Below are 14,515 nucleotides of genomic sequence, written 5' to 3'. Positions count from 1 at the left end.
GTGGTGTTCAGTGGTAACCTGGCTGGGGGGGGACCAAAACGGTCGCAATTTCGAGCCCTGATTATACTGCATGACTTGTGTGAAAGTTTGTAACAATTTTTTTATATAGTTTTGTTGTTATTAATTCAGACCCCAGTGACTTCACTTCAATCAAGAATATTTTCTGGTTTTGGATGCTGTTTCAGCAGTTGCATGCGAGAAATACAGTTATCATCACGAATTCAAAATAACATGCATTGAGTAATTGACATACAAATGGTCATTTAGGGGACAAAGCATTCCTTTAAGCAGGTGTAATGTTTACCATATTCACCATCTTAGTTTAGTGTGTTTAGTGCTCACATTTGATACTAAACACACAGTGCAGCTGAAGCTGATGGGAATAGAATAGTTTTGGGTATTTGGTCATAAACCACCACATTTTTCAAGTATCAGCACACACATTGAGTTGGTGGTGGTGCTAAGTGAAAATTTATGTGGTTTCCAAAGTTATTACAATTCTTGCTGTGGGGATGAAGAATACATAAACCAAATTTCACTGCAAGCCGTCCAATTTTTGATCCAGAATAGACAGACACTAAAGTCTGGATCTTGATCTGGACAGATGTGGACCGACCAACTCTGCCAACTTTAGAGGCATGCCGCTATTGTGGCCAAAAGCTTTGTGTTTCTATGTGTCACATTTTACAATTAGTGAATCATTACTAATTAATATAAATTCATTTGCATAACTTCCATACAAATTGGCAAGAAACCTGGTATTTTTTTTATCATCATATTTATATTTATACCACATCAGTTTTGGCAGGAAACTTGGAGAATCACTTTCAGGTCCTGGTCAGTTTGATTGTAACAATTAAGATGTTGATTTAATTTCACAACTATTCATTATGAACAGTTACAGGCCAGCAGAAAGGCACATAGCCATGCTTAATTACACATAGAGCACCTACCTGTTTCTGTTCCTCTCCCAGACCGTCCCACATGGAGGCCACAATCTTTGACACCTCCCCAAAGGTGGCGTTGGGGTTCTGGGCCTTGATGTTGGCTTGGGTGTCCCTGAAGAACAAGGCGTAGGCAGACACTGGCTTCACTGGCTCATTAGGGTCCTTTCGCTTCTTCTTCTTTGGTGTTTTGGGTTTCTTGGAGATGTCCACTGTTGCTGGCCTCTTCTCTCCTCCACTGCCCAGCTAAGAGGAGAACAAGAGGTTGAGTAGGACACTGGTAGGAATGATAAGGATGAATTTATGGATGGACAGAGAATGGAGTTCAGTTTTGTAGTTTGGTTGCTAATATAAAAAAAACAGAATTCTTTTAAAAGTAATTATTTCCTTCTATTACAACTTATCTCAATTTAACAATTCACACCTCTAGTCGTGTCTTTGATCACCTCAACCTTTTCTTGTTTGATGTCAAGCTGTGACTCAACCACAGAGATCAGATATGGGGAAACTCAGTCAGTCTGAGAAGTGATGAAGCCTCTCAGATGACTGGTTCAAAACCACCAAACAGTGTCTACATCAGCCACACACCAAAAGCAACAGCCTATCAGTGTCAGATTCTTTCAGCCAGAGTACTGTTTAGAAATAAAGTAAGCAGTCATAACCGAATACAAAATCAATGCAGTTTCATAGATGTAGTATATTCAAAAAATTGTTTTGACACCAACCAAGAGAGACACACAAAAAGAGCGAGTGAAATGAAAGTAATTCCCTAATGATTTCACAGGATGTTTTCTCAAATGAACCATGTCATTTGGCACTAATTGCCAGTAAAATAGAGACAACGTTCAACTGGTGCACCTGCTTACATTTATTATTTTAGCATTTAATCCAATTAAATGCTAAAATAATCACCAGTAGTGTTTAAGTGCACAGCTGGTCAGCTGACCAGGCAGAAATGTGAAAAATGTCTACAGACAACATATGATTCAATAAATGAAGAATAAAGTTTCCAATCCTAGAAATAAATGATGAATACACTGTGGAAATCAACAACAAATGACACAGTTCTTTACATGATATTTTCTAGCAATCATGAGGAAATATTATACCTGTAAAATAAGACACCAAGATTTGCATCGATTAAAACTGTAAAAATCCAGCTGTTTTTGACTTAATAAACTAGATATCCATGCCCTGCATGACTGAGACTTGCACATTCTCCTGATTTTCACCTTTATCAGTCATAGGGATAATGTGTCTAATGTATTGTCGACTATTCTTACCAGTGCACAGCTTAGTTTACCTCCACCACCCACTCGTGTTTTAAAGCTATGTAATAGATGCTGAATTATAGCTCAGCTTGCTATCGGAGCTTATAAAGGCATGTTAGTCACAATGACATTCTTGTATAAAACACAGTCTGGATTTCTTGACCTTTTACAACATGATATCATGCAGAGAACAGTTTTAGGAGTTCACTGCTAAAGAAATTCAACAAAGAGCAGCTGAGGCTTCACTTTGCTAACTGTGAGGATAGATACTGAAACATGATGGTAGGAAATATATATATATATATATATATATATATATATATATATATATACACATACATATATGTGTTTTTAAATGTGAGTACAGCTTATACTACATGTTGTGTAACTCCATAAAGCAGCCATTGCTTAGGTGTGTAGAAGTTTAATGTAAAGGTATATGCAATGCCTATTTTGTATGCTATTCCTCACCCTTCCTGAAGCAAGTACTACCTGTGTACCTGCTTATAATGTTGCCCATATGCAAGTCATTCTTCTATACATAACCAATGAGAATGATAAGTTTGCTAAATGTTATTCAGCAGTACTGCGATGGTTTCATTTCTTCAGAATATGAACAGTCAGATTGGTCCAGAGTGCTTTTTTCATATCTAATTGATACACAGGGAGAATGGGTCTACTATGACACATAACATTAACATAACTATACACTGTCTACCCACCCACCCACACACATACATACATACATTCAGCAGCCAAGCAAGATATGACTCAGTAACTCATAAAAACAGGAGATACAGTGTGACTGTGTGTTTTGCTTTTTTACCCTGAGTCCATCATCATTCTCGTCCTCATGTGCTGAACTGGAGGGGGATGGCGTGGCGGATTTACTTCCAGGAGGTGAAGGAGAATTATGGGTAACAGAGTTCCCGCTCAGCCCCAGCTGGGATTGGTTGATGGTGGACAACTGACTTTGTTGGTTCATGCCTGACTGGCTCCTCGGTCCAAGCGCAGCTTCAATTGGCTGTTGGCTGCTGGTAAACCGAGAATCAGAATTCACCATCTGCTGCATCTGTGCAAAGACATAGGTGATAATGACAATTAGTCATGAGGGCAATAATCACATTTCATTTGGACTTTGATGACTTGATGGGTATGTTTGTTTTTGCAATATCTACAGACATCTACAGTCTATGCTGTCCACTGACCTCGATTATTCCACCTGGGGTTTCATATCATTTACAAAAAGCTATTTGGTGCCATTATTTCTTGTAGATTTTGATAAAGCAACTTGCACAGACTTTTTTTTCTGATATTAGCAAGCCAGTCCTACCCTGCTGCCCAGGTCCTCCTGAGTCAAACACAGTATTTGTCTTGATAAGCCGTGTCACACTCAAACAACAGTCTGCAAAGGCTGAGGTAACTGCCACCTGCACCTATAAGATCTTAACCAGCTGTGTGTAACTCAGAAATTGGGCTCAGAAATAACCCCATGCCCCATGCTTCCAGTATTTCCCTCGATTTATCTCAAACTGATTCTGGCAAAAACAAACAAACAAACAAACAAACAAACAAACAAACAGTGGCATGTCACATCATCTACACACCAGTAGATTACATCAGTGGGAATAATGATACATGTGAACTAATTTACATCGACATCACACCAATGTGTGAAACTAGATGAAACCAAGGGGCAACAAAAACGCTACATGCTAACAGAGCATTTAGGTAGCCATTCCCAACTGACTCACACAGAGCAAAATAAATTGCTAAGGCAGTTGTTACATCTACAGCCGCAGATATGAGACTCGACTCTGTAGTAGAAAACTTAGGCTGTACAAAAATGTTCAGTGTAATTGAGCCCCATTACACTTTTCCTTCACAAGACCATTTCAGCCAGACTGTAATTCCTCCTTTGTACAAAAAAGCAAAAGCTCAAATTATGATGTTAGTTTTATGATTAGGGTTAGGGTTTAAAACAACACGGAGATTTCTCTAGTAGATCATACTTTATGATGTAAGATTTGATAAACAAATGAATTAAAGCAACCCTTACCTTTCTGGAAATTTTACACTTTTCTTTGTTTAGGTTAAAATGCTATTAATAAGCTGATGGCACACTAAAATGTAAGTGAATTCCAGCAGAGATGAAAACTCATCATTATACCATTCTCATATGGTTCTAAGAAAACTCCGACCAATCATTGCATTTGGACCGAATGCCATGATTGGTCGGAGTTTTCTCCTGTCCTGTCTGTCTTCCCCACGTGGAGGCCTCCGACAGACGTAACCGCTCGCGTAACAAATTGTTTTTAAATGTTTTGTTTCTTTATGCTTGGGGTATGCAAAATGACAAAGAAGTTCAGTTCAATTCATAATGTTATATGACAGCACAGCGCCCAATTGCTAATGGCTAACGTTAGCCTCCTGTAGCGTAGCATCTGAAACATTAACGTTATCTTCCTTGTGTGTTTCCACTTACTAGTAACATTAACGCTACTATCTAATGTTAGCACTGTAACCTTATTCTAAAACCCATCAGTCATCACTGACTCCGGTTAAGTTTTAAAGCTCCGGGGTTGCATTTGTAACGTTACACTCGCCCTCCTCTTCCGTGTATCTAACGTTACCATGACAACGCCTACATCTATCATAGATGTGATGAGGACGTAATGGAGGAGGGGGGAGTAGGCTGTTGGAGGGAGGTGGAGTTGCAGGCGGAGGAGGATGGGACTTTGGAGGGAGGCTGGAGTTGTGGATGTTCAAATTTTTTCTAAGTGCTGTGTGAAATGCAAGAAAGGCAAGGGTTAAGATAATATAAAATTTTTAAAAAATGTCAAGGAAAATTTTCTGGCATTTCTACTTTTTTGCTGTATTCATTTTTAATTTAATTTTATATAGTTTATTAATCCCCCTGAGGGGAAATTCAATTTTTTCACTCCGTTGTCATTAACACACAGGTCCGAAAGACACACACATGCACAAACAGGACCTACACATGCATAAAGTAGAGAGATATCACAGTGAGGGGGCTGCCTTGGTCAGGTGCCCCGAGCAGCTCGGGGGTTCAGTGCCTTGCTCAAGGGCACCTGGCAGTGCCCTGGAGGTGAACTGGCATATCTTCAGCCACCAGTCCACGCTCCACATTTGGTCCGGACGGGGACTTGAAACATACAAACGTACTGTGCTGTGGCACCACTGCGTTGTATCAAATCGAACCAAGAATTTTATAAACCGTTACACCCCTTTGAGTACCCATAATGCTAGTCACTCAATAGTTTATTTTGAAAATGATCTGCTGTATTACATTTCTGAACTTAGATTTGATGTCATTTAACGTCATTGCAGCCAGTTCACCAAAATTTTTCAAAGAGTGAATAAATCCAACATTTGACTTGTTTGCCCTGACTAGCTCCTTATTTAAAGTTACACAGATCAACAGTTTATTGTTCAACTAACAATGAATCAAATGAATACAAATAATCTGAAAAGAGACACCTGTAATAACAAACCCACAGAGCATTATCACCATGCCTGCAGTTCCTCTCAGTCGTGGAGTGTTTTAGAGTATTTCAGCTAATTGTTTTGGTTTTCTGGCCTGTATGTGACTGTTCTGGTTCAGTCTCATAGCTCTCATCATCATCCTTCACATCGGCTGTTTTTAACAACTAGAACTGCAATAGCAGGAGTCTCATGAGTGGCTGGAGGCAAAACAGAGCTAAAAGGCAAGTGAACATGGAAACATGAATGCTTACAGTATGTTGCTATGTGTCTGCTGGATGTCTCAACAGACAGCTGTTTGCTAACACGTTCATCAGACCAACTTTATGAGAGGACTAGCTTGTGAGCATAGTGGTGCATTTATTAGCTAGAGAGCCAGACATTTGGCTGGGAGGTGGTGGGGGACAAAACAGCCTTAAACCTAATGATAAAAAAATTATATTATAATAATAATAAAAAAAAATTCTTAATGTAAAGTTTCATTTAATAAAAAAAATGAATGAATAAATAATGTGTGTTTAAGCAACTGTTTGCCAACACGTTAATACAACATAACAACTTTATAAAATGATAAAATATCAAATGTTGAATTCACAGCTTGTTCCACAAATTAAAGGAATTATCAATGCTGCTTTAAGAATCACTGACAGAGCTTGTACTTTCCTCTAAAACCAGGTTGGTGTGCCGAAACAGTATCTGTGCTACATAACATGTTCATATAACAGACCTAACTAGACTCTGAAACAGAGTCTGCCTTTGCTTGAAAGGTTTTGTATAGTGTGCAGCAGTCCAGGATTCACTAATAATGAAATCTGATAGTAACCGTGGCAACAGGCAATACAGGTCAGACAGTAGATGGGATCAGAAGTCATAAAACATCAATTCCCGCTCACGTGTAAATACATCAATAGAGATTCTAAACTCCATTTACTACACTCTGCAGAAGTTGCTACCTAACTTTATCTGGAGGAGACGTTATGGTGTCCACAGGTGCCTGAGATACAAGCACTGCTTTATTTCCTCGTGCATCCCATGTCCTCAATAATGTGTCCGAAAGCTGATGTACTGGTGGATATAAAGTAACCAGACTGTTTTACTGTCACACCTGTGTCACAACTGCATAATATTTCATTGTGCATTGTTGTCTTTCGAAACAAATGTCTCCCAAGAGACACTGACTACGCTTACATGCACAAAATATTCCAGACAATATTCCTACTAAACTGTTTACATGGCTATGAAAAATGAATATTACACTAATATTCCCATTTTCATGCAGCTGTGCAGACTTTGATTAACGTGCCCATATGTCATTAATCACATCAAATATAGAAAAGTGGAACGGCTGTCACTTGTACCAGGATTTTTCAAAGTTTTACACTGGTGGCGGACTTGTTCAACCAAGCACAGCCTCCCTCTTTCATTCCTTCAGCCACCTTCTTGAGAAGGTCAGCACTTTGATATTGTGCATATCCAAAAACCTGCTGATATTTAGTCTTTTATAATGTTTAAAAGTAGCCATGTTCCTCCTTCTAGGGGCGGCACAGTGGTGTGGTGGTTAGCACTGTCGCCTCACAGCAAGAGGGTTCCCAGTTCGATCCCGGGCGTGGGAGCCCTTCTGTGCAGAGTTTGTATGTTCTCCCTGTGTCAGTGTGTGTTCTCTCCGGGCACTCCGGCTTCCTCCCACAGTCCAAAGACATGCAGATTGGGGCTAGGTTAAGTGATAACTCTAAATTGTCCATAGGTGTGAATGTGAGCGTGAATGGTTGTTTGTCTCTATGTGTCAGCCCTGTGATAGTCTGGCGACCTGTCCAGGGTGTACCCTGCCTCTCCTGGGATAGGCTCCAGCCCCCCCGGGACCCTCAAGAGGATGAAGCGGTTAGAAGATGGATGGATGGATGTTTCTCCTTCTCACCAGAAATCCTGGCTTTTTTGGGGGGGGGGGGGCCTCTCTATCCCAGCCTTGCAAACTGTTGGCTAGTTGGTTTGTGTGCAATGCAAAGAGCCGACTGTAAACAGGCAAAAGAATTCTCCTAAAACCCAAATGGAATATGATGTTTATAAATTCAGAATATTGACACATTCGGAATAACAGTGGAATATTGGTGCACATGTAAATGTAACCATTGAAGAAATGATAAATCTCTTATGAATAAAATGTCAATATGCCTGAAATATTCTGTATACAATCAAACAAAGTGAATGGCATCTTATACAAAATGTTCATTTATGTCACATTTTAATGTCACATCAAAATGCTTGTTAACATAAAGCAGCTTCTCTACCACAAAGCAAGCAGCTATTTATGTGTAAAGTTTAATGTAGCGTTGGCCAAATAGGAGAATGTTACTTCATGGCATACTTTGGTGTTTGATCTTTCCTTCATATGAGTCCCTTCTGTCATCCCCTGTGTAGAGTAGTTCAGTCTTAACTGGCATTACCAAAATATGAGCTGTCTCATAGTGAGTCAGTCAACAGTGATATTCCATCCATTTCTCAGGAAAACAAAAGCTAAACAAAAATGTTTGCTTACACCGTCAGCATGGGAACTTTGACACCTATTATGACAAACATGAAGACGGGACTCGCTTGATGATGTGTATTTAGAGTTTCCTCTTAGTAAGCATCGAACAATAGCGGATGTGGTCTGGTGCGCTTTGCCCATCTTGGGAACATATTACCTGAACTCTGAACTCTGTTACTGGCAGCAGCTTCTGAATAGTCCTGTGGTATTTAGATAGAACACTGAGTGACATTTGTCTAACACGGGAAGAAGTTTCAGATTGACGTACAAGCAGTTGTGGTTTGGCATTGGTTGGGTTGGGACTGCAATAAATGTCATATTAGTACTGTCACAATTTTCCAAAGAGCTTCTACTCTTTGTCAAATTTCTACGACAGCTCATCTTGATTAGATTAAACTGTTTAAATAGGAACTGTTTGACGACCTGAGGATCAAGCTGAGCTGTTGACGATGCAATGTTAACTAAGAAAAATACTTCAAAACTTTTTTTTTCCTTTTTACTAAAAAAAATTTGGGAAAATGTTTTTGGCATTACATGTTGTATTATTAATATGATTGTATGTATTATATGATAAAACTGCCTGGCTTAGAATGTCAGATTGATACTAAAAATTGTTGACTTAACAAAATTAAAATGCACCAAAGAAAAATACGGAGTAACAAATGGAAAGAATGGAAAGAATGGAAAGAATGTTTTCTGTTTTAGTTTTCGGTGGTCTGGGTGGAAACATCACTACCAGCATCTATTGACAGGAACCGAAGTTCACAAGGTCATACAACAACACCTACGTGCCAATAAAACTTAGCAAAGGTTTTCAACTTCTGGAACTAATAATATTACGAATGGAATTAGGGGGGAGAGTCAGACAAATGTTTGTAGCAATGGCCGAACAGAGGGGAAACCCCTTACAAAATCAGGGTGAGTATTGAGTGACTCATGTCACAAGAAGGGAAAAAGCTTTGGCTACAAACAGAACTCTCACATCTTCACATAGGTGTGGTTGATGACAAGATTTCAATATGAAAAGTACAGCAGTACAAATCTGAATCAGTTATTGCTTTTTTATTTATTTATTTATGGTAAAAAAGCATTTGCATTGTGTGTGTGTGTGTGTGTGTGTGGGGGGGGGGGGTGATCATAAGAAACTACATATGTATATTTTCTAAAACTAAAGTCAGTATTCAAACATTGATACATTGCAAAACTATATGGCTAGTCAAGGCTTAAAGGGCAGAACAGACATCTCTATGTCCTGTAATGTAAAACCAAGAAAAACAGCAAATACTTGTCATTTTTGCTCAAAAAACTATTTAAACCATTAATGGATTATCAAAATAGTTGTCAGCTAATTTTCCACTGATAGATTTGTTATTGCAGCTCTAATTAGGATGGTGACTTAAAGTTGAGTTGTTTTATGGTAGACTAATTTGACAGATATTACATTAAAAAAAAGAAAAATCACAGTGTGTTCAGAATAGGGGTGTCACGACATGCCGGTATTAACTTTAACTGTGATATTTAAACATGAAATACTGATATCATGTCATAATACATGTATAAAAAAATACTGTGTCAATAATCCTAAACCTTTTAAAACATTTCCGTTTCTTTCCTTTGTCACTTTGTCTCCCTCCCCTGACACTATCTGCTTGCCTTTTAACTATCCATTAACTGTAGTTGTTCTCTTTGTACAATATTGTACAGTAATGGTTATAGACTCTCTCTCCCTACACTCATATTTTGTGTGCTGAAAAACCAATAAACAGAATTAAAAATGGGTTTGACTAAAGCATTATTATTACTTCTTTTTTCTTCCAGGTTTATAGGTATCGCAAAAAAATCTTTATTGTGAACTCTTTCGGCTGCAATAATTGTGTAGTGACAATCTGATATCGTGCCAGCTCTTGTGAGACCTGGTAAGACCCTCTTGGTGACTTGAGCTCAACATTCTGTATCAGTCTGGCCCTGCTGCCGCCCCAAACACATTCAGTGAGCGGAAGTACTTGCCTTGACAGACAGACTCCTTCAGCCAATCAGTGGCAAAATAACAATGAACACTGGATTTGAACCAGAGAACAGTTTAGCAACAAATTTATTCACACCATCAGGGTAAAAGCAAGAAACGTATTTAATTATATTATATTTTATTCACATGCATGCTGCCAGAATAACAACAGTCCACAGCTCCTCTGCTAAGTCTCCCCCTCTCCTTTTGTGCAGCAGCACTGAGCAGGTACCAGCTGGGCCTGGGGCAGACGCTGGGTGAGCATTGGGGAAGTGTCCTTCGTGACTGAGCCTGAGCAAACTAACTAAGAGTGCTTACTCTTGTTCTTGTTTAATTGTAGTTATTGCTGCAATAACTTTACTTATTGCTGTGTTCACTCAACTAAAGTTAAAATTAGGGACGCACTGATATGGATTTTTCCAACCGATACCATAACTGATAATTTCACATTTTTGCATTTTTAAAAAGGGTGTATAAGGTCGTTTATGTACATGTGAGGGTAAGAGAGACTAAGATGTAGTGAGAAAATATGGTTTATTTAATATTCCATAGCCCTGGAACTGGAATGTCTGTTGGTAGCTAATCTATTAAATGAAATACCTGTAATATTAAGATCCTTCATCACATTGACACAGATGGCAATATTTCCATAAAGCACCTCTGTGATTTGCTATACTGCCAACAATAGCCTAATAAAACTAGAGATATTAAAGCGACAGTAAACTTGGTCTACAAGATATAGAAAAATCTCTGACACCAGTCTCATAGTAAACAGTCATATTGCGAAACCATACTGTAATGTATTTGTCCTTGCATTTTTAACAATGAATTTTGCATTTCTGTAGGGCTGTGCTCTTTCCTTTGTTCATCCATCCATACCACTGCTCATGAAAACTTCTCAGTTCGTCTGTTTGTTTCAAATAGAAGAACTGAGTGTTAGTAAGTTAATCCCATAAACCAAGAAACTTCTTGTTACATCATTACATGTAAAATCAGTACATGACAGACAAAGAAAAACTGTCACTGCCTATAGTTTAATGTAATCATCAATGATTATGACTGTGAACCAGGTAAGAACAAAATCACCAAAAGCACAAAATGGAGTTCTCTAAATGTATCATTTTAGACATTAACCTTCATTCAGATGGAAGCCAAAATAAAAAAGTCTCTCTTAGTATTAACTGCAACTGAGTAGTCTTGCCTCTTCTTGGAATAATGCACACACACATTGACTTGAATCTTTTTAGCCCCCCCACCCACCCCGATTAGGCTGAGCCAAGCACGGTTGCTAGGCAACCATCATTCATGGACTGGCAGTAAATGAATGTTAGTATGAGAATATAAAAGCGAGGTGGAGAGACGGAGAGAGAGGGAAAAGGTAGGACTGAGAAAGACTGAAATGGAAAATAAGACCTTCCCTTCAGGCCACTGAAATAATTACCTCCACTGTCACACAGTTAACACACAGGTTAGTCACAATCAAAGAAAAAGAGAAAAAATATATCTGGATTTAATTAAGTTATTGAAAACGGTCTCTTTTATGGTGTTTTATAATCATTCTAATTCAGCCACAGTCAGGGTTGAGAGCTTCATCATGAGGTTTCAAATTGACACTTCATATTATAGCAGGCAGATTTAATATGGAGATGGAGACAACAGACAGAAAGATTGAAAGATCAAGAGTGGGAGGTGACAGGTTTCATTCTTAATAAAACGGGAGAAATCTTTATTACAGATACTGACACATCTATACCTCTGTCACCCCGCTGAACACTCTGTTTCTATGACAGTTGAAGTAACTCCGGGTCTGTGAAGGTGAAACTTTCATTTCTTTACTGTATGACAGTCAGCCACATCTGAATGTCACAGCTAAAAGCAAGATTTTCACTTTACTGTGAAATGGAGACTTAAAATATGAAGAAAAATGTCACATTGACCAGCTGCCACGATTCAAATAACACTGCCCCAGGCAATATCCCATTCCACACAGTTAAACTGAACAAAATATGAAAGAATATAGTTAAAATATATCAGCTGGCTGTCAGTTCAAATCTTAAGACTCACTGAGATCCTCAGCTTTCTTCCATTAGGTAAAGTCAAAGTATCTCTGAGCAAGATACAAAGTGATAGTCCATCCTAAAATATGTCTTTTGAGTATCGAGCATCATCCAAGGTGAGTGTTCAAAGTGGTGACTGTTAGGGAGCAGCAGCTGGTCAGTTTGAATTCATCTCAGCTTCAATGGTTTCATTAGTGAAAGGTTTTTACAGTAATCTAAACCTTCATAGAAATGTCTGAAATCACTCCTACAACATCATGCACCTCTCTGCTGTCTATGATCCGTATGGACAGTATGTTCCTAACAAACCAAATATTTCCTAACAGACTGCCTCTGGCAGTTTTGATATTTCACTATCATCCTTCAGCTGATCTTTGACCTGTGATGGCGGGGCTGTTATCTAGGCAACTCTCAGTTAATGTGTGAAAAAGGGTGTTATTGAAAAACAAGAAGCTTGAGGACAACCACACACAACTGACAAAACCATGATGGAATACTCCATTTGAAATTCCACCAGCCAAATATACTTAACAATCTGTTCTTCTGTGCCCTTGATTAATTTCTCTTCCACAATTATTTCCTTTCTTAAATCTGAGACATCTAATTACTGCCCTCTAACTAGGGCTGAGAATCTTTGTAACCTCACGATTCAACTCTGATTCTTTGGCTCAAAATTGATTCTTGATTTAATGAATAGAAAAGGGGGGCAAACTTTTCAGTCTCTTGCTCCAGTATACTGTGTGCCAAACCATGCGCTGGTGTCCTTATTACAATAAAGTACAATATGAAACATAACAGGCAATTAAGATACATGGTTTGCTGCCTTTCTATTTAAGGAACTTAACTGTTGTATATATATATATACATATACATATATATATATATATATATATATATATATAACTATTGTTAATGTTTCTGCAGATCACTGCTCTACTCTGTTAACTTTAGTTTCTACTGCCTCTGCCATGACCCCCACCCTTAAGGTTATTGAGTTCCGCCTTTTTTGTTCCGTCAACATCCTGTTATTAACTAGCATTTAGAAAATACATTTTTGACATTAGTGTACTAATGCCAACTCATTTACACCTGCTTCGTAATGCATGTAAAAATATATTTTCTCCCCACACCAACCTCTAACTGCACTAATACTGTATCTCTTTACTGTTCTTTTTCTGCAATCGTATCTTGTTTTTCTTTCTATTTAAATTTTATTTTACTCCTCACTGTCTTTTTTCAACTGTTGTTCTTATGTTTTTCTTTTTTACCTAAGCACTTTGATTTGTCTCTTTGAATTTGAAAGGTTATATACAAAATAACTTTACTGCCCACTGACTAACTTGATGTTTCCGCTAAACAAAAAATTAAGCAATCTTAATTTTAGAGAACATTTACATTACAATGGTTCATCTCCTGTCAAAGTGCATTCTCACCGCCTGTCTCTCATCTAAGCTACAATTTATAAACATTTGTTTCGAATAAATGTGAAAAAAACCTTCATCCAATGAAAGTAAGTTTTCACATATCATAATAAGACATAAATGAACTTGTCACCATGCAAAACCTGTTGCTATGTCAAAAGTTTTGTGCATTTAAACATTTTTTATGGATTCAAAATGTTTAATTAAATGATAAATTCATACTACAAAGTTGAGAGGAAGGTTTTGTATTATGTAGAATTTTTAAGCTTCCACACACCCACATCTGTCAGTTAAACAGAGGTTTCATGTATTTCTTTGAAGGACTGTGTGGACATGCGCAGACTGACTGAATCTTTCTTTCTGTCTTTTGAAGCCCCCCTCCACTCAAGTGTTTTTTTTTTTACTAATTATTGTCCCTTCACTTAGATGTTTGACCTTCACTGAATAATGTATGTGCAACTTGCACAAGTGTGATGTGGAAACTTGAAACCTCCAGTGCATATACTGCACGTTACGACTGGACTTTTCATTGATGTACGAGAAAATATGCACCCACTACACACGTGAACCGTATAACCACGCAGAAGGAAGCATCTACTGCTTGCTCACCGAACATCACCAAGCTGGTTAACCTTACAGCTCATCCTCAGGATGCCATTCATGTTTACATCTCGCACTGTCACGAGTTTCTCGTCAATGAGTAGTACACTTTATTCTGTGCGGTGATTCGATTGGCGGGTATAGTTCAGTACAAAGAAAATAGTTCCTACATGACATTGCTCACAACAA

At 38.2% G+C, this 14,515-nt stretch overlaps 1 protein-coding gene across 2 annotated transcripts in view; it reads right to left on the bottom strand.

Moving 5' to 3' along the window:
• tox (thymocyte selection-associated high mobility group box) overlaps positions 1–14,515 on the bottom strand; it is a 71,125-nt gene that overhangs the window by 15,522 nt on the left and 41,088 nt on the right. For both annotated transcript variants that reach the window (XM_049598745.1, XM_049598746.1), the window contains 2 exons: positions 3,042–3,287; positions 954–1,190 (listed from right to left, as the gene is read on the bottom strand). In XM_049598745.1, coding sequence (XP_049454702.1) covers positions 954–1,190; positions 3,042–3,287 — 483 coding nt within the window. The remainder of the gene's footprint in view (positions 1–953; positions 1,191–3,041; positions 3,288–14,515) is intronic.

The sequence above is a fragment of the Epinephelus fuscoguttatus genome, linkage group LG15 (genome assembly GCF_011397635.1).
Source record: "Epinephelus fuscoguttatus linkage group LG15, E.fuscoguttatus.final_Chr_v1".
Taxonomy (NCBI): Eukaryota; Metazoa; Chordata; class Actinopteri; order Perciformes; family Serranidae; genus Epinephelus; species Epinephelus fuscoguttatus.
The sequence above is the reverse complement of the archived record's forward strand: the minus strand, read 5'-3'. Positions and strand labels throughout refer to the sequence as shown.